The 26,142-nt window shown below is 45.2% G+C and overlaps 1 protein-coding gene across 1 annotated transcript in view; it reads left to right on the top strand.

Moving 5' to 3' along the window:
* Positions 1 to 993: 993 nt before the first annotated feature.
* Positions 994 to 26,142, top strand: part of LOC146854995 (uncharacterized) — a 279,224-nt gene continuing 254,075 nt past the window's right edge. The window contains exon 1 of the mRNA XM_085650549.1: positions 994 to 1,522. Within this exon, the coding sequence (XP_085506675.1) occupies positions 1,511 to 1,522 (12 nt within the window). The 5' untranslated portion in view covers positions 994 to 1,510. The remainder of the gene's footprint in view (positions 1,523 to 26,142) is intronic.

The raw sequence follows: 26,142 nt of genomic DNA, 5'->3' as shown, positions 1-26,142 counted from the left end.
TCAATGCTCCCCCAGGGATGTGAAAATTCTGGGGGAATTGAGACTCTCTGAGGAGAATCAGTTCCTATACCTATTGGCCACTCCCCCTGTTTCCTTGTTATTTGGTATCCACCATGCTTATTGAAATTAATTACCAGAAGGTGTAGAAAGAGTTTATAGGATGGGTTACCCTTGTCACAAACATGGCGTCTATCCAATCTGCTGTATTACAAGTGCCATAGAATATAATACATAAAAAAAAAAGATGGATGGGATATCCACCACATTTGTGACAGAGTGATTAATCCGGTAAACTCCAAATTAGGCCCTAAAACAAAAACATTCAACTAAAAGAAAAAAGCAATTATGTGAATCACTAAAATGATGTGATAAAACAATTACAGTGACATGCGCCTCATCCTTAAGGTATGAAGCACGCTAAATCGTAAATTTTAAGGGTGAATGTCAAACTCTATTCCGCAAACGGAGTTCGTGGAGTTTTACCACTAAGGGTGCACATCAAACTCCGCTATGCAGATGGAATTAGGGTAGTTTTACCTCTTCACGCCTCTGTTTATGGTGCAGAGTTTGAGCAAAACTCCAATTCCACCACGTAGCGGAATTTTTTTTACCACCGTTCACCAACACCCACTATTCTGGCCAAGCTCGACCGCTCGATCGCGCAGATGCTGGTTAAGTGGCTTCTTGCCGTTGTCAAGGAAACCAAGCACCGGCAGAGGACAACCACTTCCGGTCCCACTAGGTCACGTGACTCCCGTCACCTCCGGTGCATGACTCAGGGAGGATCAGGAGCATCGAGCAGTGGCGAGAAGAAAATGTGAGTGCTGTTGGTGGACAGACGCCGCACACGTGACAGAGCCACCTCCTGTGGCTGCCACTGTCAGAGCCTGAGTCCCGAGGGACCCACTCACATCGTCGATGGATGAAAAGGCAAGGAAGACCCCAAACCTATGGCTGCCTCCTCCGGATCCGGAATGGGCAAGCGTCTAACCCTCAGCTTTTAGCCCTTGCCTCAGTCCATGCTATTTAACTTCGCCTGCTAGCGGAACTCTGCGAAGCGCTGTGGGTTTTTCACTTTGCAGAGTTCGTGTAGCATTGCTACACGGACTCCACCCAGGCTTATTTACCACTCCGCGCCTCTGTTAATGGCACAGAGTTTTGGCAAAATTCCAACTCTGTCACGTAGCAGAGTTTTTTTTTAACCAACCTCCACCAGCACCCACTATTCTGGCCAAGCTCGACCGCTCAATCGCGCAGATGCTGGCTTAGTGGCTTCTTGCCATTGCCAAGGAAACTGGGAATTGGCAGAGGACAACCACTTCCGGTCCCACCAGGTCACATGACTCTCATCACCTCCGGTGCAGGACTCAGGAAGGATGCGGAGCAGGAAGCAGCAGTGAGAAGAAAATCTGAGTGCTGCCGGCGGGTGAACTCTGGACACGTGACCAATCCTCCTCCTGTGGCTGCCACTGTCAGAGCCTGAGTCCCGAGGGACCTTCTCGCGTCGCCAATGGACATAAAGGTAAGGAAGATCCCAAGCCTACGGCTGCCTCCTTCTGATCCGAAATGGGCTAGAGCCTTCCCTTAAGCTTTTAGCACCTGCCTCAGTGCATGCTATGTAACTCCGCCTGCTAGCGGAACTCCGCGTAGCACTATGGAGTGGGTTTTTCACTTTGCGGAGTTCCACGTAGCGTGGATATGCGGACTCCGCCCGGCCTTAGTAAATATAAAATGCCAGCGACAAACGGATCTACAGCATACAACAACAGTAGGTTCGGCAGTTGAATCTTTTCTGGTTTTAAAATAGTAAGTGACACAGGCTCCCTGCTGCCATCAGATGGCATTGTCTCTGGGGAAGCCCAGAGACCATGAATTGCCATAAGTTAAGGTGAAGCAAACTAATGTGCTGCATTAAAGTGCCTCTAGGTGAGTTTTAGTGAAAGAGATTATCTTACTGAAGTACTCCTATAATGGCAAATTGGCCTCAGCTGGGAGCTACCAATTTCCATGAAAGACAGGGAGGATGGCAGTTGGGCACAACTCTGGGCAGGGAATTTACAGGAGAGAAGGCAACACATGACCCTCATATCTTGTACAGTAAACAACCATAAGTAGTACACCAGAATAATGCAATATATAGGCCTTCATAGCAATAAAATAACAACAACCTACATTGTGTTAGCTATTGAGGTAAGAAAGTTGTGCAAGGCAAATATATACTTTTGTCCTAGGTGCTTGTGCAATGTGCGTAATTTACTTTTGTGTAATTACGTAAACTTTTCAGAAAAATTACAAGGAATGTGAAATTTAAATCTGGTGTTCTTTTTGTTTGCACTGCTTCAGTGCTCCTGCAAATTTGTTTTTTACCTTAAGGAGTTACATTTGTGTAATGTAGACTCAATGGCATATTTTGGGGAATTTGGCATAACCAGACGAATCCAAAATTATGGAAATTACGGGATACAATGCTGGCATGGCATTATCAGTGCATACAGTATTTCTTGTTTAATATCCACAAATGGAAGCTCACGTTTTGATGGACCATAACATTTCAAAATGTCGGGCAAACAGTAAAGCCAAATAAGATTCTATTGTCTACAGCATCATCCAATATTATTCATTTTAGGCTGCTTTTTTGTCGCAATAACATTTGTAACCACTTGCTTTTCAGGCTGTCTGATTAATTCTTGATTCGAAAGAGTTGTTTGAACATCCACTATGAATTCAGCTTTTTTGACTTGGTTGTTCACAAGGGCATCTTACCTTACCTTTTGTGCCACCAGTAATTTATCCTTGAATTTCCTGAAATCACCCTTGTTTCATTGTGGAGGTAAGTGGTGTAATAAGCAACCCCTAAATAATAATAAAAATAATATTTTATACAGCTTTTAAATGGATCCCTTCAGTGTAATGGCTTCACAATAGTTCTGAAAACCCAACCAAGCATCAAAATAGCACAAAACCTCCTAAAATTCTTATTAGTTCTGGTGCAAGGTTTTGTGATGAGAACTGTTATTTTCCTTTTCCTTTAATTGGATGGGCCCTTTAAGTATGAGACCGCTGACTTTAGAGGCGGTAATCAACATTTTGAACTGGCGCCGCACTGAGGGTGGAATCGGGTAGCACTTGGAGGGTGTCTGTGCATTTCAAATGTTTTCAAAGAGGTTACCACCTTTGTGGCTCTCTATAGCATTGTTATTTCTGCTGTCGCTGGGAAGCTCCTAATAATAAGAAGCTACTAGGTTATGGTGATTTCTCGATATGTGGAAACTAAAATAAATACACATCAATGGGGGAAGGGAGTTTGGGGGCAATTAAGGTCTAGCACACAAGCCCTAAGGTATGAACTTTAAACAGTGAGGTGTGCTGGTTACTAAATGATGACAGGGGGTGGAGTAGCTCCCATATGGAGCAAGGGCCCTCACACACCCTGAGGAGTGTCATGCTTCATCATAGGGCAGCTACTCGTTGGGCCTGCGCTACAATGTCCACAACATTGGGGGTCCCTAGTTGGGCCCCCTTACACCCTGGCCGTCTGCAATGTGACCTGGGGGCACCTATGGTCGCACAGCAACGTGTGGCAGGCACTGCATGGTGCCTGCCACACGGCGCAGGGATGTTTTTAAAGTGTACATTTTCTATTACGGCTTTTGCTGCAGCCCACAGCACAAGCCGCAATGGAGAATATACACTTTGCGACCGCCGTGAAGGCAGTCACATTGTAATAAGGGCTGGGGGACTGCCGACTCATTACCGGCCAGTCCCGCTTCCACTACAGTGTCTGACCAGCATCGTAATGATGCCCTAAATATCTATGTGTCTTCTTGAAATTGCCACGGCATTGATATATGACTACAATCATACATAGACTTTCCTCTTCAGACCTCATTAGCATGGCCTCTAAGTCAACAGTGCCTTGTTATATAGCATGGCTTTTTTCATTCTCCTAATTTTCAAAAACAATCACTCAACAGTGGCACTGGTGACAGAGAGAGTAAAAACAACCATCTTTGAGTGTGTGCCTCTTTTTCACAGAGAAAGGAAAGTGCTTGTGAGAAACAGGATATGAGAGAGGTCACAGTGTGAAGAAAGTGAAGTTTATTAAAAGGCCAAGTAATTGAATTTTGCGAGGGAGAGGAGTATCTGAAATAGGGATGGTAATATGTACAAGTGTGTTTGGAAAATGACTATTTCATTGAGAGATGAGATGGTGAGTCCATATGAGTGAGAATGGGATGGTAGGAGAGTTTGTGGGACAGAAAAGAGGATATTTGAAAAAAGTGCGAGAAGGTGAGACCAGAAGATATGCGAAAGAATGATGGATAAAGGAATGTATCACATACAATATTGTGATGATTGTCAGAAAGAGGTTGTGGGAAGTGAGATAGTTAGAGAACGCTGGGTGTCAATAGATGAACATAATTGAGTGTATGATTGAAAAATATGCGAGAGAATGGTATGTGAGATACAGAAAGTGAGATGAAGGTTTTGTTTTTGCCATTTTATCTTCTAATTGTCATACTGGGCAGATGCCTCTTCCTCCATCCCCTTTCACAGCTTGGTAGGGAAGGTCTCTGTATTGGTAGTGCTAGTGACAGACCTTCAAGATATAAGGTTCACTGACAAATATGTATGTGAATGGCAGTAGATGGATCTACGAGATCAAACAGCAAGACTGGAGGATATGGCAACAGAAGTTACAGCAGTGACAGAGGCAGGACTTTGAGAATACAGACGTCGAATAACATCATAAGTGAGAATGGTGTCAGATCTTGCATAGTCACTCACTCATCTAGGTATAATTCTTTTTGTCAGTTAAGCCCTGCACCTGAGTTATGTCTGAAGCTTATATTTCACTTACAGTTTGACTATAAAAGTTCTGTGAGTGATGAAATCAAGAACTAGTATGGTCTGCTGAATCTGTCCGCTGGGGAATGGAAGATTGCACTTGTTGCCTTCGCAAAGTGCTCCTGTTCTATGAAGAAGGGATGTTTCCACTTCTGTTTCCACATCTTATGAAAAAACAAATCATATATTTGATGCACTTGCATAATAAGCCCTATAAATCAGGGGCTGTTGCAGAATAGTAGATCTGAGAAATCAAGACCTATAGTACTGAAAAAGGCCACTGTACCAGTAGGGGCAATATTCAAGTGCTGAAATTTGTTGACAGAAAAGGGTGTGGATGGGAGACTCAATTAAATTATTTTTTTTGATCATTCATAAACAATGTTAATATGGGTCTGACAGTTTAACGAAAGAAGAAATAAATATATATATATATATATATATTCACTGAAAAAAACATAGGTTTCAGGGGCGTTATAGTTAGCTGGACTTTTCACTCGTACAAAACCATTGAAATTCCCCCGTTATAGTTAGTTCAGCTAACTATAACTCGCGCGCCCGCAATGCACTGCTGATGACATCACATATTACATCACTCATGACATGGTCAGTGACATCACTCATGACATCACTGATGACATCTCAAATTACATCACTGATGACATCACTGATGACATCATCCAGTGAATGTGTGTTTTTCTGAAAATGACATATGTTTTATATATGTATATCTCAAGGTCGATGGAAGAATAAATGGGTATATAAGTGTCTAAATGCATGATTTGTTTTTGAAAAATTGATTGTATAACTGACTGATTAAGTGTATCTTAGTGAATACATGGCTTAGTGAATAATGTTTAAATATGTAAACATCTGTATCAGTCTCTCACTTTGTGTATAAGTGGCTGCATGGGTTGGTGAGTAGCTACATGAGTGTCTATATAGGTTATTACTTGGTTTTTTGAGTATCAGTATGAGTGTCTGAGTGTCTGTAAGGTTCGGTGGGGGTATTACGTAGTGCATAGGTGCATGAATGAGTGACTCACTGTTTGTATGTGTTGAAGACAGCATGTGTGCAGGACTGTATGGGTGGATGAGTGTGTGCATGGGTATGTTAGTGAGTGAATGACTGTCTCAATAGTGTCTTTATGAGTAACTACATATGTTTTAAACTAGGATATGTGACTATTGGTGTATATAAGTGAGTATATGTGAGAGTGAGAGATTGAAAGAGTTCCTGTATGAATAAATATGTGTTTCTATGAGTGATTGTTTAAAAGACTAAGTATGTGTAAGTTTCTGTAGAAGTAAGTGTGGTGGTGTGTGTATAACTATATATGCAAGTAAATGGATGATTGATTCTTTATTAGCATGAGTGACTATGTGTGTGAGTAACTCTATGGATGAGTGGCGTTGTGTAACAGGATGTATAGGTGTATGAGTACATATGATGAGTGTGTACATGTATGAGTGACTGTATAGGACTGTTGGTGAATGAGTGGATGTGTATGTGGATCTTTGAATTACTGAATAGGTTGTTGTAACTGATATTGGTATGTCCATTGTTTTGAAAATTTTAGTTTCTATTTTTGAATGTGTGTATCAAAGGTTATATTAGGGGGAGAGGAGGTCTGCCACTCTATCACAAGGATTATGTCATCAGTGATGTAATTTGAGATGTCATCAGTGATGTCATGAGTGATGTCACTGACCATGTCATGAGTGATGTAATATGTGACGTCATCAGCAGTGCATTGCGGGCGCGTGAGTTATAGTTAGCTGAACTAACTATAACAGGGGAATTTCAATGGTTTTGTACGAGTGAAAAGTCCAGCTAACTATAGCTGTTAAATGGTAGCGGCAGTTTCAGTCGATAACCTTCCAAGTATTTGCCCGGCGATAATCGCCTCTCATACCACTCGATAATTTACCAATAAAAGAGGCAGGCGCCGGAGACTGGAAGGCAGGAAACAAGGTTTTATTCCGTCGGAGCAGAACACATCAGATCAGACAGCAAGGTATCGTCACGAGGTGCTCTAACCGCATCTCTGAGACCTGGTCTCTTATACACTGGTTTATTGCTTTATTACACATAGTACATTCTTGAGATTCTTTTGAAGTACGGGGGAATATCCCCTGGAGCCCCGGTTCAGATCCGATCCCACACATAGATACAGTAGAAGTTCCCACCCTACCCGCAGTGGGAGATGGCTATCGCGCAGCAGGGAATTCCGCTAATTCCCGGGGTGTGTGCAACTGGCCGGGTCTCAGGGGGTAGGGGCTTTGATCTACTGTAATCCCTTTGATGTGGGGTGTTTCCCTTACAGTAGGGGCAGTAAACTGCATCCGCAGGGCTAGGTGATGGCCTGGGACCAGTTCAGACAATGGGGCGCAGAGGAAGGGGGTTATCAAAGGAGAGGCATGACCATGTATGGGTTGTCGGTTGGAAGTGGTTCCGTAGCAGGGTCGCGCAGAAGGAGAGGGTTTATGGCCTGTATGAGAGAGCGGGGGTGGCCGGCGCGCGGGGGATGCTTGCAGCGCCAAGGGAAAACGCTGGCGGTCGAGAGTGAGCGGAGAGAGCGGGGTGCCTAAAATGGCGGCCGTGCATTCGTTGCGCGTGGTGCTGGGGAGGGGCAAGATGGCGCAGATAATGTTCAGTTTGCGAGCTAAATTTCCACAGTCCTCCCTTTTAACATATCTCGCCAGCTTGTCCGGCCAATATTCGCCTTTGTTAGCCTTTCAGTTACAGTATCGTCAATGTTCGTCACACATTTAAAGATACAGAGTCTTTAGGGTAGGCAGGAGTAATCTGACACATTTGTACATTGTCTCATACAGTTTGATGAAGCAGGCGAGGAGGAAGTACATTCAAAGTTACAGTATAGTTGTGTACATGGCTGGTGTTGTATGAATGTTACTATACAAAGTTACATTTTCTTAACTTCTCAGTGTACAGTCGGAAGTGATTGATGCAACATCATGAAAACTTGATAAGAAGATAGTTAATATAATAAGGTGGTTGGGAGAGGATTTTCAACTTTGACATGGGTTCTTCTTTCCAGTGTCCTTGTTTATAAAGAGCTATCACTGGTAAGCTCTCATTGTTGTTCTTCTTTCGTTGGCACTGTTGAGCACCGGCGGTGGAACTAAGGTCCAGCTCAAATCCGATTTCTTCACGTGGCAGGGTGTGACCACTCACTGTTCTTTGATCACAGTCCTGTTCCTTAACACAGTTCACCACAGGTACTTTTGAGACAGGGTGCCGGCCTTTTGTTCCTCGGTAGTAGGTCAAAGTCATAGTCCAAATGAAAGAGGAAGAGAGAATGGGGTGGCATGGGATCAGATCAAAAATGCGGACCAAGGAGAGCAGAATCTTTTCAGCACTGGGCCCATCAATCGGGCCCGACGGGTTAAGACTTCAGGCACGCTGGTCAGTGAGCAGGGGCCTCGATGTAGCCCTTCGCGCTCATCGTTCTGATAATGGTGCCTCGTCTCACGCTCTTGTTGCTTCGTCGCTTCCCCCTTGGTCGATGTCATAGATGTTTTATGATCCGCAGCCAGACTGTGCGTCACATCCGACCCCTCTCTTCCGATGGCTGCAGGTTATCCTTGAATAGGTTATAAGAAACGAAAGTCTTAGAGATCTTGGCAGGGAAGACATTTACATACTTCATTCTCTCTCCCAACCACCGAGTAGTTGCGGAAATGCTCTTATCTGTTACTATATGATTGGTGTCTATTAACTCTGATGTTAAGGTGCGTGTTACTAATCTATTAATTACTGCTGTGGTGCAGGGTTCTGTGGGTGTCCCTGTCCATCGTCTGGCCTTCTAGGTGTCAGTTTCTGCGCCCTATAATGCAAGGTTTGGTAATACCTGTAAGTGCGAGGTGCTATGGTCATGCGTTCACGAGCATCCTTTTCATACAGTAGGTGACCCTTTATCAGTTTAAAACAGGGGCCATCAGCTGTTTTATTCGGGATACTTCTGAGACGGCTAGTATAGGGCTGGAGTTATCTTTGGGAGAACAGGGTGCTTTAGACATTTTATTCCGGGCCAATTGGTCAGGGGTAATTCTGGGTGGTGGAGATGGTGTCCGTTAAGAACAAAAACCACTGACATATAGTCCCCGTGTTGTGGGTCAGATTGGGAGACATCAGTCGTCTTACCTGTCCTTTCCTTCTCAGCCGATTAGGCTTAATGTTTGTAAAAAGGAGAGGTAGTAACGTGGTAAAGTATGGTCGTTTTTGTTTCTATCAATTTGTTCGAACACCACTGTGTTCAGGCCAATTATACACTTACCAAAGAGGTGTATGTCGTTAATTTATTCAAGAAGAAAGAGGGCAAGAAAGAGCCTTTTGCGAGGGAGGGGGAGAGAGAGAGAGAGAGAGAGAGAGAGAGAGAGAGAGAGAGAGAGAGAGAGAGAGAGATAATAGGTCACTTGGTGCACACACAACATGGAGTAGCATGGGTCTGTTCCATGTAAGAAAACACAAGCGGGGAAAAGACATAAATTCGATGATCACGTACACACAAATGCCGGATAGGGTGTGACAGTACATGCGTCAAGACGGAGACTCAGGGCTGCGTCGAGCACGGGGACCTCTCCTTCCCTTTGATCGGTGGACGCACACTTCAATCATACAATGACGCTCTCTTCAAGTGATCCGAACATGAAATGCATACACATTCATATCGTATAATCGTAGTACACACGCACAATCATATCATACAGTTTTTCATGTTCTCAATGGTGGTCTGTAATTTTACACACTATCTCACAACGTTTGTCTATGTTTTCCCTGATGTTGAACTTGGTGCGGTCCATGTCCACTCCACTCTTCAGTCGGAACTTCGTCGTGACCTATAGAGGGGAAATAAGAGGGGAGGGGAGGTGCAGTATTCAAAATACCCCAGCGCGCGCAGACACGAAAGGTTCTACCTACCATGTACCAGGCTAGCCGCAGGGTTGGGTAATACCACGGACCCATTATTCTTTAGTTTGAGGCAAAGATGCTCTAGTTCATTCATCTCCTAAATTCGCGTTCCCTGGTCGTGCATGTATTTCTCAATTGGTCGTGTATTATGGTGCAGGATACCATACCTTGCATGCGACATATACCTTAAGTTATAGTTCATTATTGATTTGACAATTCTTGGAAAAAGGGCAGGCGTGATGGGTACAAATTCCGTTAAACAAAAAGATTTTTAGGCAAATTGTGTCTGTATTATCCGTATGCTTTCGCTTAGGAGTAACGATCATTTATTCAAAAGAAAAACCTTCAACAACCTAGATGATTAGTCATGACACTGAGTTCGTAATTCCTTTTTAAGAAGCCCTTTATTTAAAACAATGTCAGTATGGAAATGCGGGCCTACAGCCGCCATAGACCGGCCACAGTGTGAGAGGCGTCGAGCAACATGAGCAACACTGGATTAACATAAAAATCGGTTCCCCCCCCCCTCTCCCCCACCGCCATGTGTGGAAGCATCGCATACATGTATATATATCTCTTTTTAACACGAAGGTCACGTGACTGGAACGCCACAAGGAGTTGTAGGCCACTCCTACATCAGCGCCATCTTAGGGCGGGGTCGGGCTAGTGCACAGTCTAAGTCTTTCCATGAATTAGCAGTTGAACCAGAATCCCTTTCGGTAGTTCGAGAACTTTCGTTAGCGTCAACTTTGCGTCACTGCAACCTTGTAGCAATGCCACGGTTTGTTCTTAGGGCGGGGCAGCAGGCGGGTTCTTCCGCCGACGCTTTACTGTCTCACTGTATCAAGCGGAGGCAAGGTGGCTGCCGCCCGGGGGCAAAAAGGGCAATGGTGGTGGTTTTGTCCTTACCGGAAGTCCGCAGGAGTCGAACGTCAAATGACTCCAACCAATTCTGCAAGGCTGAGGGGAGCGTTCTGTCAAGGGTGGGGCCCATGCCCTAGCAAACAAGCTTTCGAGTCCAGAATTGTCTCACGGTGGGCCAGGCCTGGAACCGGAGGGGTCGACCGCCGGAGTTCAAGGGCAGCAGTAGCAGCAGCTCTTCGGTACAGTCACCGGAGAGGAGCCAGCAGCAGTAACAGCAGCAGTTCGGGTGGTGCTGCCACCGGAGTGGCATCAGTTGCAGCGACAACAGCAGTCCGGAGGACATCATCATCGGAGTGGGCCCCTACTTACTTGGCTGCGGGGGCCCACTCCCCGCGTCGGGTGCTAGCGGCAGTCCTGGTGAACCCTGTCCTTGGGTGGTTGCCTGGCGGCCGCGTGCAGGGGTGCCGGCTCAGCCGAACGGCGAATGAAGTGGCAGGGCGCAACCCAGCTGGCCGACGTGTGAAAGGTGTGGTTTGGGGTGCCCTCATCTGCTGGCGAGCCTCCACCTGGGGAGGTGGGGGAGGTCCGTCCGCGTCGCCTCCCCCCGCCAGGGCACCCTCCGTTATTGAAGGAAGAAGTGACTGGGAAGACCCGCACAGCGTGCCAGGGTGAAATTCAGCAGGCCGATGAAAAAGATGGCTAGGTGCAGCTTAGCTGGCCGGTGAGTGAAAGACGGTTGGGGTGCCTGGCAAGCCTCCACCTGGGGAGGTGGGGGAGGTCCGTCCGCGTCGCCTCCCCCCGCCAGGGCAGCAGCCATAATTGAAGAAAGAAGAAAGAAAACGGGAAGGTCCGCACAGCGTGGCGGGCTCCGCCTTGGTGTTGCCAGAACTTCGGCGCTCCGTATAGCCTCCGGCCTATTCGCACAATCGCTCGCCACTGATGTCAATGGATTTTTGCATGGTTTTTATAGCCCAAAGTCAACTAAGAGGGACCGCCCAAAACAGGCCAATGTTGCAATTTCGAGGAAGGAGAGGCGAGGACGGTGTCACGTGGACGTTAAGGCTTTGGGATGGAGGTTGCAGCAGACCGTCATGTAAATAGTGGTTTTAAAACGTGTTTTAACCTGTTTACCCTGTTGGTGTGTTTGTTATATCCTATAAGTTATTAAAATGTTATAACTACATTACTTCGTTGGAGTGTTTGTACATATTTGTAGTCAGATGACGAGCACCAGGAGGTGACTGTGCAATCGGAAAAATAACATAGCCCAATTGTGCGCGAGCTAGCCCTAGTTCGGTGACGTCGATGGTGGGTGTCAGCAGGCTTCCGTTTGTGCGGGATTTTGTCATGCTTATTGGGCGGGGTGGGCAGTAGGGCAGACATGTTTAGGTGGCGAGAGTAATGGGGTCGGGCTACCTCGTGGTCGGCTCGACCGTGAGCTTGACTCCTTCCCTTGGTTTCATATGTCCCACAAAGGGCTAACTCCTAGCGTTATTTTAGTTTTTGTAAGGTCAAAAAGGATCCTACCAGTGCCTTTACTATCTTGTCGATTCCTGTTCGTTCATCCTTAGCTAATCGATTCATTCTGGTGGACTCTTTCTTTCCTATCTCATGGTCGTCTAGCGTTGTAGTCGACGTTGGGTTCGGCACAAGAGGCTCAGCCGGCGCGGAGGCCGTGAGGGCCGAGGCCCTTGTACTGCTTTTGCTCGTGTTCGGGGGTGTTGTACTATTGATTGGGAGGGTGCATACGGAGGGGGCATGTAAATGGTCGGGGGACCTAACAGTAATTCGTCATTCGTTTGCTGCTTGGAGGACAACACAGGGTAGAGCAAAGAAGGGGTCCTAACAGCGTACTGGCCTGAGGTTTCGGGCTCCTGTCTTAGTTTAGTTTCCCTTCTCTCTTTTATGTCTTCTTCTAACTTTTTAGCGGCAAGGTGAGCTGCCTTTCGTAATTCCTTTTCTGCTTTTACTTCTTCCCTCTTTTTCCGTTGCGTTGCTTCTTTGCGCCACATGCCGATACTGTCAAGCATAGTAGGCGTCGTCTTATTGCTACGCAGAGCTATTTCTAGCGCTTCTATCTTATGGTCGTCGAAGGATCCCATCAGTGGCCACTGACTTTCGGGCTCCTTCTTGGTATATTTATGCCACAGCTTGCTATAAGCCACGGCGACTAGTCCATATTTAGTGAACATGTCCTTATTAGGGGTGCCTTCCAGTGGAGCCGGGTGGTTCACCTCTAATAAGCGGTCCGGGCAGAACCAACTACCAATCAGTGGGGAGAAGATAGGCATGACGGGTTTCAACGGGGACAAAAGTCAGCACTACCTATCTTTTCACTGCTTGCAAAGACTAGACAGAATATCTCTATTCCTCGTTATTTGTAAGCAGAGAATACCTCCAAAGAACCAATATCGAACAACTAGTGTTCGGACAATCAATCAATCAATCAATGGGGAGATAAAGATAGGCACGACGGGTTTCAATGGGGACAAAAGTCTGCGTTACCTACCCTTCACTATTTGCAAAGACTAGACAGAATATTCCTATTCTACGTTATTTGCAAACAGAGAATATCTCAAAAAGCACTATTCTTCAAAACAATCAATGTTCGGACAATCAATCAATGGGGAGATAAAGATAGGCACGACGGGTTTCAATGGGGACAAAAGTCTGCGTTACCTACCCTTCACTATCTGCAAAGGGAGAGAGAGAGAGTATTTCTACTCCTCCCCGTTTGTAGACAGCGAATATCTCAAAAAGAACAATCAATGAGCAATACTAGTATTCAAACAATCAATCAATTATTTCGCACTTTTGTCGTGTTTCACGACCTTACCCGGACCGCATGGACAGTTTCTCGTCTTCCGCCTCCAGCGCCCGATCGTCCTCTATTCTCCGTATTTGCCGCGGCACTCCTGATGGTTCCCAGTCAGGACCGTAGATCACTCGAGAGAGGTCTGCTCGGAACCAGTGAAGTTCGGATGATCGGCTGCCAGACGAGGGTCTATTGGGCAGGAGCTCTCCCGATCGTTGCAGTCGTTCACTCTGTCGTCGGGACCTCTCCCACTGGATCCACGTGTCGCTGATGGGCCCCACGTTTGGGACGCCAATTGTTAAATGGTAGCGGCAGTTTCAGTCGATAACCTTCCAAGTATTTGCCCGGCGATAATCGCCTCTCATACCACTCGATAATTTACCAATAAAAGAGGCAGGCGCCGGAGACTGGAAGGCAGGAAACAAGGTTTTATTCCGTCGGAGCAGAACACATCAGATCAGACAGCAAGGTATCGTCACGAGGTGCTCTAACCGCATCTCTGAGACCTGGTCTCTTATACACTGGTTTATTGCTTTATTACACATAGTACATTCTTGAGATTCTTTTGAAGTACGGGGGAATATCCCCTGGAGCCCCGGTTCAGATCCGATCCCACACATAGATACAGTAGAAGTTCCCACCCTACCCGCAGTGGGAGATGGCTATCGCGCAGCAGGGAATTCCGCTAATTCCCGGGGTGTGTGCAACTGGCCGGGTCTCAGGGGGTAGGGGCTTTGATCTACTGTAATCCCTTTGATGTGGGGTGTTTCCCTTACAGTAGGGGCAGTAAACTGCATCCGCAGGGCTAGGTGATGGCCTGGGACCAGTTCAGACAATGGGGCGCAGAGGAAGGGGGTTATCAAAGGAGAGGCATGACCATGTATGGGTTGTCGGTTGGAAGTGGTTCCGTAGCAGGGTCGCGCAGAAGGAGAGGGTTTATGGCCTGTATGAGAGAGCGGGGGTGGCCGGCGCGCGGGGGATGCTTGCAGCGCCAAGGGAAAACGCTGGCGGTCGAGAGTGAGCGGAGAGAGCGGGGTGCCTAAAATGGCGGCCGTGCATTCGTTGCGCGTGGTGCTGGGGAGGGGCAAGATGGCGCAGATAATGTTCAGTTTGCGAGCTAAATTTCCACATAGCGCCCCTGAAACCTATGGTTTTTTCAGTGAATTTCTAAGGTTTTTTAAATGCTAATTCCTAACTATAACGTGCCTGAAACCTATGGTTTTTTCAGTGAATTTCAAAGGTTTTTTAAATGCTAATTTCTAACTATGCCTACAGAGATAGGACATGTGAAGAAAGAAGAAAAAACGCACAGAAAGAAAAAAACAGAAATGCAGAAAGAAGCAACAGAAGTCCTCAAAGACGAAGAAAAGTGCAGGAAGAAGGATAACGTGCAGAAAGAACAAACAGAAGAGCAGAAAGAAGCCTTGTTGCAAAATCCTCCTGTACCCTCAACTTTTTCAGACGGATACTGGTGGTAACTGAGTCTGACTAACCAGTCCTAGAGCCAGTGCTATGTTAAAAGACACTCAGAATACAGTGAAAACACCTACATACACTAGGGAACACTATGCGTTGGGGTCCCCCTGTGATCAGCATGACCTCCTCTGTAAGCCCCTAGTATATAATAGGCCAGGGGATTAAAACTACTTCTTAAAACGTGCCACAGGGCGTGTTTGCACACGTCACCCCAGACCCCGTCCCCTCACTTCCCCACTGTGTAAACACACCCTGTGGCCGTTTTAAGTTGGGAGATTAAGTCCCCTTGAATCCTGAGCGTCCCTAGGGTCCAACTAGACCACTAGGTACCTCCAGTAAGCGCCACAGAGCTGCGTTGCAGAGAGATGTAAAAAGGGGCACGGCCTACACCACCTCTCTGCAACGCAGCGCAGTGGCGCTTACTGGAAGCACCTGGTGGGCTAGTTGGCCCCCAGGGACCCTCAGGATTGAAGGGGAATTATTTCCCCAACTTAAAACGCACCACAGGGCTTGTTTGCACACGTTAACTCAGGCCCGTCCCCTTCCTTCACCACTGTGTAAACACGCCCTGTGGCCATTTTTAGTTGGGAGATTAAGTTCATTTGAATCCTGAGGGTCCCTAGGGTCCAACTAGCCCACTAGGTACCTCCAGTAAGCGCCACAGAGCTGCGTTGCAGAGAGATGTAAAAAGGGGCACGGCCTAGACCACCTCACGGCAACGCAGCGCAGTGGCGCTTACTGGAAGCACCTGGTGGGCTAGTCAGCCCCCAGGGGCCCTCAGGATTGAAGGAGAACTATTTCCCTACCTTAAAATGCACCATAGGGTGTGTTTGCACACGTCACCTCAGGCCCCGTCCCCTCCCTTCCCCACTGTGTAAACACGCCCTGTGGCCATTTTTTAAATTGGGAGATTAAGTCCCCTTGAATCCTGAGGATCCCTAGGGGCAAAATAGCCCACTAGGTATGTCCAGTAAGCGCCATTGCAGAGAGGTGTAAAAAGGGGCACGGCCTGTACCACCTCTCTGCAACACAGAGCAGTGGTGCTTACTGGAAGCACCTGGTGGGCTAGTTGGCCCCCAGGGTCCCTCGGGATTGAAAGGGAATTATTTCCCCAACTTAAAATGCGCCAGAGGGCGTGTTTGCACACGTCACCTCAGGCCCCGTCCCCTCCCTTCACCACTGTGTAAACGCGCCCTGTGGTTGTTCTACGTTGAGAGATTAAGTCCCCTTGAATCCTAAGGGTCCCTAGGGTCGAACTAGCCCACTAGGTACCTCCAGTAAGCGCCACAGAGCTGCGTTGCATAGAGGTGTAAAAAGGGGCGTGGCCTCAGAACACCTGTCTGCAACGCAGCTCCCTGGTGCATACTGGAGGTACCTGTTGGGCTAGTTGGCCCTCAGGGACCCTCAGTATTGAAGGAGAATTAATTCTCCAATTTACAACTAGCCAGGGGCGCGTTTGCAGAGTGCTCTGGCGTGATGCCGGTCTGTTATTTATTTTATTTTTTTAAGATGGAGGGCTGTGTGGCCCTCCCTTCTTTTTCTAATTTACTGGCCCTGGGGACCCCATCCCCCAGGGCCTGCACCCTAATTTTTTTTTGTTGAAAAAAATAAATTAGGCCCTCCCAAGGCCTTAATCGGCCCCGGGGACACCAACCCCCGGGTCATGGCCTTTTTTTTTTTTTCTTTAGGAGGGGGCTGCGTTGCCCCCCTCCTCAGGCCACTTATGGCCCCGGGGACCCCATCCCCCGGGGCCGGCCTTTGTTTTTTATTATTTAAAAAAAAGATATATTTATAGAAACACCCAGGACATGCTGGACAAACCGTATGTACCTATCACGATGACGATTTGCGTGAGATTCATTAAAAGGCGACTATGCATAGAATGAGTCCACATGGAATGTATTTACACCGCTAGTGAAGCTCTGACGTGTCTGACGCCCTACCGTGCCTAATCCCGGCGCCCCCGCCGGTGGGTACTCTCCAAGACACCGTTTATTTATACAAACGTGGGTAGCTATTGACGGGCACATTTAATATACACGCACACCAAGCCATTCAAAGGGAAAACGACAAAAATTCAACCAAACTATGCAAGAAACCCCCCTCACGGTTAATAAAACACACATCCACCGCCGGATGTGTAATACTTTTTATTTTACTCTCTGGAAAGGAGACGAACCTCACTTGAGAGTCACAGCGTGCTCCTGGCTGAGCCCAATGCTGTGTTACACCCACCAGTGCCCGCCGAGTGCCTCACACCTCTGTGTTGTATTCCACCAGCTAGTGTGTATGCTATGACACTCTCTAGACCATGTGCACTGTAACACCACCCCGTGAATATGTCATGCCACACTTGCCTTCGCACGGGTTATATTGCCCCATCTAACGTGCCTTCCTCGATGCCTATGTTATAACGCACAGCGCTATGCCATACATATTACAATCTGGGATCCATATCTTTGTCACAGTGCATATGCAACGTTACACTCCCCAGCACATATTTCATATCACAACTTTAGAGACTAGTTAGGTTACACAACACTGCCCTGTGCATATTACACTCCAAGGCGCATATCGCATAGCACGCGCTAGTGCCTGTGCTATCTCGCACTCTCCAATGAATCTGTCATTGCGCACAATGTATTGTATATTATATTTCACGCCCCAGTTCATCTTATATCACACTTTTTGGTGCATAGTTTATACCATATACTATATCTAGTTTTCATTTTCACTCGTGCTCTCAGGACTATGTTCTATATAACACTGCGTCCACCTACCCTTTTCGCGGGCATTACATTTTGCGATGGGGGGTGGAGGGTCAGGAGGTGTTTCTGCCAAGTGAGCCCAGAGTCACAGTCACAAACGTCCTCTTCTTCCTGAATAAAAGTGAGATTATGCTGCATACTTGTTCATATTTTAAGTAGTTCGCACTGACACACATTTTAAAAACAATAAAGTTCCTAATACCCACCTTTACTGAACAGTTAGCTTGCTGCCCCATCCACCTCCTCCCTATCCTCTGTTGTCTGAATCCATGGACTAGCCTCATCCCTCCTGCCATGCATGATCTGATATGCTGCCACTGCCCTCCATTTAGCATGATGTACCAGTCCACTCCTCCTGCCCTCCATTGCCCAATTCTATGACCCATCATTGACCTCCTGCTTAGCCTCTGTGCTTAGCTTGCTGCCCCTATTCTCCTTCCCCCTGCCCTCCGATGTCTTTGTGCATGCCCCTGCTCCATACTTTTTGCCCACCATGTCCCATGGACCTGCCACTCCTATCTACTCTGAGTGTTCTGTTGAGCTGCCACTCCCCTCCCACCTGCCTAGCATTGTCAGATGACTGTAACCTGTCCCTGCCACCTCCACCCTGTCTGTCCACATGCCATGCGCCTATCCCCTTCCTTCTGTCCTCCATGGTCCATTTTTTTGCCACACCCTTCTGCCCTCCCTGGTCTGTTGTGCTGCAACTGCTCCCCCTGCCTGCCCCGCGCGGTCTGTTGTGAGGCCCCTTCCCCTGAACTCTCTTGTCTGTGCCCAGGTCCTGACCCTCCCTTGTATCCTCCATGGTCCTTTGTGCATGCCCCTGCACCCTCCTTCTTGCCCATCATAGCCATTGTGCTGCCACTAACCCTCCCGCTTGCCATGCATGGTCTTCTGTGCTGCCATGGCCACTCCCACCTTCCCTGTGTGGCCAGATAGCTGCCCCTGACCCCCTCCCACCTTCCCTCCATGGTCTGTGTGTATGCCATCATAGTCTCATTGTTGCTCCCCATCGTGTGTCTTGTTTCTAGTGCCCAACCTGCCTGACCTCCATGGTCATCTTGCTGCTCCTGCCTTGCCCCCTTACCCCCAGCCCTCTGTTTCCATGTGCAGACCCCTATTCCCTCCCTCCTGGCTTGTCTGTTCCATTGTAATGCCCCTGATCCGTCCCTCCTGCCCTTTATGGTCTGTTATGCTGCAGCTTTCTCTCCTGTCTGTCCATTATGGTCAGCTAGCTACCATTGCCTCTTTCCACTCTGTTCTCCATTGTCCATGTGCATGGTCCTGTCCCCTCCCTATTGCTTTCTATGGATTGTTGTGCTGCACTCCCGTCCCGCATGCGCTGTGTGGTGTATTGTGTTGCTGCAAACTCTGATGCCTGCCCTGTAGGGTCAGTTTGGTGCACCTCTCCATGTCCCTCCTGTCCTCCGTTATCCGAGTCCATGTCCCTACCCCAATTCCTCCTGCCTACCATGATCCAATGTACCATACATGCGAACATTTTGAACTTGGTACAAGGGAGATTTTGAAAAAAAACTGGGGTATTGATTTTCCCCTTTGAGTTACATTGAAAAAGAGGAGATTGTAGACAGGAGACAGATCAAATAAAGCCCATTTGAGCTTAAAAACATTGGAGGTTTCCTGGCTGAAACGGGTCTGTTGGCATGTATGGTTGTACTACCACTGCCTCTTCCTTATGCCTACAATGGTCTATTATATTGCCACAGCCTCTCTTGCCAGTCCTGTATTGTTGGTTTGTTGCCCCTGCCCCCCTTTCCACTGCCCTCCATAGTCTGTTGTGCTGCCACTGCCCTTCCTGCCTGCCCAGTGTGGTCAAATTGTTGCATGTGCACTCTCCTACCTGCCTTCAATTTTCAGAGTCCGTGCCCCTGGCCTCTGCCTCTCAACAGTATCCCAATGAACAACTAGATTGCTAACATTCTATATTTATTACAAAAGTGTGGAACGCGTGACGTCATCTTGATGTAATCAAAACTGTAATACCTAGAGTATTTCCTTTAGAAATTACATATATGAGAGGGTCTTATTTGCATCAAAATTATGGTTAGTGCTCTAAAAAACTAAAATGAGGACATATTTTCTGAGCTTTCAAATAGCGACAAAGAACTTTTAAATTATTTGTAATCTTTATGTTTTTTTATCCAGTTGACCACTTGATTAAATGTTGCACCTAGGGGAGAGGATGTGGTGTTACTTCCAGAGCTGCAGACTTTGCAACTGGGGAACCAGGTTGGAGTTTCTGCTTCAGCTCAACATTCTGTGATTCTGGTCAAATCACTTAATCTCCCCATGTCTACAACCAAAATGAATTTGATCTTGTGTGATGTAACCAATGCTCATGTAAAGCACTCCAATACCTGACAAGTCTGCACTATATAAAACTGCAAATACACAAAAAATAAGTGTTTTGCACACTTCTGTCATTGGGCTACATGTGGGCTAGATCTGGGTGATATTTGTGCTGCATCTGGGCTCTTTTGTCTATGATGGCCATCTTGGGAGATTTATTTGTTATGAAGTTTCCTAATTTCCTCATTTACTGCAGTCTCCTCAGTAGGAAATGCTTTCAGTTTTTTACTTTGATTCCATCAAGAAGGTATTCAGATATGTCACACATTTGCCATAAAATCTGAATGTTAGCACTCTAGTTGCTCATTAGATCACTGTAGTAAAGCTACTGCTCACCACGGAAGTCTGCTGCTGGTATTAAAAGTGCATGTTTCAGTCTGCATATCAGAATTTTTTAATGAAATAGAAGAGGATTTGAGAAGTCACTCAAAATGTGCCCTAATTTTTCTTTCTTTAGCACTAACCATAATTTCTATGGCAAAATGAACCCCCTCATTGTGTTCCTTTTTAAATGAAATGTTTTAAGTGTTACCAGTTTATTCCAATCACGATGGCTTCAGGTGTGCCATACTTTTGTCATAAGTAAGACAGTAAGCGCTCTAGTTGTTCTTAAGAACACTCTGGGACATTCTGTCATTTGGCTATTCTTGGGCTACATCTGGGTGATATTTGGGCTAGATTTGGGCTCTTTTGTCTCTGGTGGCCATCTTGGGAGATTTATTTGTTATGAAGTTTCCTAATTACCTCATTTACTGCAGTCTCCTCAGTGGGAATACTTTCAGTTTTTTATTTTGGTTCCATCAAGAAGGCATTGAGATGTGTCACACATATGCCATAAATTCTGAATGTTAGCACTCTAGTTGCTCATTAGATCACTGTAGTAAAGCTACTACTCACCAGGGAAGTCTGCTGCTGGTATTCAAAGTGCATGTTTCAGTCTGCATGTCAGAATTGTTTTATGAAATAGAAGAGGATTTGAGAAGTCAAAATGTGCCCTAATGTTTCTTTCTGCAGCACTAATCATAATTTCTATGGCAAAATGAACCCCCTCATTTTGTTCCTTTGTAAATTAAATGTTTAAAGTGTTACCAGTTTATTCCAATCAAGATGGCTTCAGGTGTGCCATACTTTTGTCATAAGTAAGACAGTGAGCGCTCTAGTTGTTCTTAAGAACACTCTGGGACATTCTGTCATTGGGCTATACTTGGGCTACATCTGGGTGATATTTGGGCTAGATTTGGGCTCTTTTGTCTCTGGTGGCCATCTTGGGAGATTTATTTGTTATGAAGTTTCCTAATTTCCTCATTTACTGCAGTCTCCTCAGTGGGAATACTTTCAGTTTTTTATTTTGGTTCCATCAAGAAGGCATTCAGATGTGTCACACATATGCCATAAATTCTGAATGTTAGCACTCTAGTTGCTCATTAGATCACGGTAGTAAAGCTACTGCTCACCAGGGAAGTCTGCTGCTGGTATTCAAAGTGCATGTTTCAGTCTGCATGTCAGAATTTTTTTATGAAATCGAAGAGGATTTGAGAAGTCAAAATGTGCCCTAATGTTTCTTTCTGCAGAACTAATGATAATTTCTATGGCAAAATGAACCCCCTCATTTTGTTCCTTTGTAAATTAAATGTTTTAAGTGTTACCACTTTATTCCAATCAAGATGGCTTCAGGTGTGCCATACTTTTGTCATAAGTAAGACTGTTAGCGCTCTAGTTGTTCGTTAGAACACTCTGGGACATTCTGTCATTGGGCTATACTTGGGCTACATCTGGGTGATATTTGGGCTACATTTGGGCTCTTTTGTCTCTGGTGGCCATGTTGGGACATTTATTTGTTATGAAGTTTCCTAATTTCCTGCAGTCTCCTCAGTAGGAAATACTTTCAGTTTTTTACTTTGGTTTCATCAAGAAGGCATTCAGATGTGTCACACATTTGCCATAAATTCTGAATGTTAGCACTCTAGTTGCTTATTAGATCACTGTAGTAAAGCTACTGCTCACCAGCGAACTCTGTTGCTGGTACTGAAAGTGCATGTTTCAGTCTGCATGTCAGAAATTTTTAATGAAATAGAAGAGGATTTGAGAAGTAACTCAAAATGTGCCCTAATTTTTCTTTCTGCATTACTAATCATACTTTCTATGGCAAAATGAACCCCCTCATTGTGTTCCTTTTTAAATGAAATGTTTGAAGTGTTACCAGTTTATTCCAATCAAGATGGCTTCAGGTGTGCCATACTTTTGTCATAAGTAAGACAGTAAGCACTCTAGTTGTTCTTAAGAACACTCTGGGACATTCTGTCATTGGGATATACTTGAGATACATCTGGGTGATATTTGGGCTACATTTGGGCTCTTTTGTCTCTGGTGGCCATTTTGGTAGATTTATTTGTTATGAAGTTTCCTAATTTCCTCATTTACTGCAGTCTCCTCAGTGGGAATACTTTCAGTTTTTTATTTTGGTTCCATCAAGAAGGCATTCAGATGTGTCACACATATGCCATAAATTCTGAATGTTAGCACTCTAGTTGCTCATTAGATCACGGTAGTAAAGCTACTGCTCACCAGGGAAGTCTGCTGCTGGTATTCAAAGTGCATGTTTCAGTCTGCATGTCAGAATTTTTTTATGAAATCGAAGAGGATTTGAGAAGTCAAAATGTGCCCTAATGTTTCTTTCTGCAGAACTAATGATAATTTCTATGGCAAAATGAACCCCCTCATTTTGTTCCTTTGTAAATTAAATGTTTTAAGTGTTACCACTTTTTTCCAATCAAGATGGCTTCAGGTGTGCCATACTTTTGTCATAAGTAAGACTGTTAGCGCTCTATTTGTTCGTTAGAACACTCTGGGACATTCTGTCATTGGGCTAAACTTGGGCTACATCTGGGTGATATTTGGGCTACATTTGGGCTCTTTTGTCTCTGGTGGCCATGTTGGGACATTTATTTGTTATGAAGTTTCCTAATTTCCTGCAGTCTCCTCAGTAGGAAATACTTTCAGTTTTTTACTTTGGTTTCATCAAGAAGGCATTCAGATGTGTCACACATTTGCCATAAATTCTGAATGTTAGCACTCTAGTTGCTTATTAGATCACTGTAGTAAAGCTACTGCTCACCAGCGAACTCTGTTGCTGGTACTGAAAGTGCATGTTTCAGTCTGCATGTCAGAAATTTTTAATGAAATAGAAGAGGATTTGAGAAGTAACTCAAAATGTGCCCTAGTTTTTCTTTCTGCATTACTAATCATACTTTCTATGGCAAAATGAACCCCCTCATTGTGTTCCTTTTTAAATGAAATGTTTGAAGTGTTACCAGTTTATTCCAATCAAGATGGCTTCAGGTGTGCCATACTTTTGTCATAAGTAAGACAGTAAGCGCTCTAGTTGTTCTTAAGAACACTCTGGGACATTCTGTCATTGGGATATACTTGAGATACATCTGGGTGATATTTGGGCTACATTTGGGCTCTTTTGCCTCTGGTGGCCATTATGGTAGATTTATTTGTTATGAAGTTTCCTAATTTCCTCATTTACTGCAGTCTCCTCAGTGGGAATACTTTCAGTTTTTTATTTTGGTTCCATCAAGAAGGCATTCAGATGTGTCACACATTTGCCATAAATTCTGAATGTTAGCATTCTAGTTGCTCATTAGATCACTGTGGTAAAACTACTGCTCACCAGGGAAGTCTGCTGCTGGTATTCAAAGTGCATGTTTCAGTCTGCATGTCAGAATTGTTTTATGAAATAGAAGAGGATTTGAAAAGTCAAAATGTGCCCTAAGTTTTCTTTCTGCAGAACTAATCATAATTTCTATGGCAAAATGAACCCCCTCATTTTGTTCCTTTGTAAATTAAATATTTTACGTGTTACCACTTTATTCCAATCAAGATGGTTTCAGGTGTGCCATACTTTTGTCATAAGTAAGACTGTTAGCGCTCTAGTTGTTTTTTGTTTCTGGTGGCCATGTTGGGACATTTATTTGTTATGAAGTTTCCTAATTTCCTGCAGTCTCATCAGTAGGAAATACTTTCAGTTTTTTACTTTGGTTCCATCAAGAAGGCATTCAGATGTGTCACACATTTGCCTTAAATTCAGAATGTTAGCACTCTAATTGCTCATTAGGTCACTATAGTAAAGCTACTGCTCACCAGGGAAGTCTGCTGCTGGTATTGAAAGTGCATGTTTCAGTCTGCATTTCAGAATTTTTTAATGAAATAGAAGAGGATTTGAGAAGTCACTCAAAATGTGCCCTAATTTTTCTTTCTGCAGCACTAATCATACTTTCTATGGCAAAATGAACCCCCTCATGTTGTTCCTTTTTAAATTAAATGTTTTAAGAGTTACCACTTTATTCCAATCAAGATGGCTTCAGGTGTGCACTACGTTTGTCATAAGTAGGACTTTTAGCGCTCTAGTTGTTCTTTAGAACACTCTGGGAAGCTGCAGTAGAACACGAAGGAATCAACTGACAGTCTCTGCCCTTGTTGGGTGTACATGTTTTAGTGAGAATGTCAGACTTCATTCTCACATGACTGAGAAAGATAATGTGAATTTACAGAAAAAATGCTCTCAGTTTAGCATATAGATCACCTTCCAAACCTCTGTGGGAAAAGCATGAGAAAATAGTTTTCTCTCAAACATGATTCATGATATCACAGCAGAAGGCTTTTTCACATGGTAAAATCACCTTAGAACACACCACAATTCCTAAAATGAGTATGGTACCATCAACAAATGATTTATAATGTAACTAAAGTCTTAAAACCTTCTATTAACTGTAATGCTTTTTAATGAGGTGCTATCATGTATATTGGTCCCAATATGGCTGCCAACACTTCTTGGATGAAGTGCTGAAAGCCAATCAGATCTCACGATGAGATGTGTGGTTAGGCTCCGCCCAGATATATATGTGATTTTACTTTTGATTTTCTCAGGAACTACTGAACGGATTTACACCATTTAAGCAAAAGGCACGAGTCTGAATAGAGGACTACCTCTTTGCCAAATTTGGTGTAATTCCGTTCAGCACTTCGGGCTGTAGCTGCATCAACAGGTCCTATGGGAAAATGCATGGGGAAAACGCGTTTTGGGACCCCCCCTTTTTTTCTCGGCCCCCGCTTGACGAATCACCGTGAAATATTCAGGATAGGAGCGGACCGGAGCTGGCCAAAAGTTTGGAAAATTTTGCGAAGATTTATCAATCGACGCCAACGTTATTCCAAATAGAATGTTGCGGATTTCCTATGGAAAATAGGTCCTAACTATAACTACCTACTGGCGACTACCAGTAGGTAATATATATCAATATGTATATTACAACAATTGCTTTGTATTGATTATTATAAGTGAAACAGTCTTTGCTGTACACAGCATGCCGCCTACAACCCAGACTGAGCCGGTCGCGTATATATGCAGAATATGGGAAAAGCAGTGTGTACACAGCAAGTCGCCTACAGCCCCTCCAGGCTGGCCGCGTTTATTTACAGCTGCATATGTCAGGTGCAAATAGCAGAGAGACATTGTCCTGTTTGAGTCGTACAGAAAATCTTTATCTCCACAAACACATATCACAACTTATGTATACCCGTACCACTGACAGATTACACATCAATGGGAAAAAGAACTAAGCTTCATAGCAACTAAGTTAGCCGAAACCTTGTCCGTCTTGTGCTGGGAATATTACTGCTGAAACTTATGTGTATAAGTGTAAGTAGCCTTTCATGTTCTGTTGTCTAGGTTCAAAATAGTACTCTGGCGTGAAAACTTATAACATCAAACCAACAAGGTCCAAACAGGTCGTAGCGTTCCTTAGAAAGAGGCCGCGTGCCTGGGCCGACACCACCCAGTGCGGGGATGAAAGATGGCCAATGGCAGCGTGGAGGTATCCCCACACTAGTGGAGACGGTAAGGTTGTTATTCGTAGTTGAAGAGTTGGAGGTCTAAGTTTTGGGGAGCTGAAGCATGTAAATTCAATATGCATGAGGTAGTGTATCAGTGGTTTCTATTCATTCCGGAACTTCTTATCTGTGTTAGTTAAGCTGTGAGATAGGCGTACCATTACCAGAGG

This window comes from Triturus cristatus, chromosome 4_1 (genome assembly GCF_964204655.1).
Source record: "Triturus cristatus chromosome 4_1, aTriCri1.1, whole genome shotgun sequence".
Taxonomy (NCBI): domain Eukaryota; kingdom Metazoa; phylum Chordata; class Amphibia; order Caudata; family Salamandridae; genus Triturus; species Triturus cristatus.
This window is presented reverse-complemented; position numbering and strand designations above follow the sequence as displayed.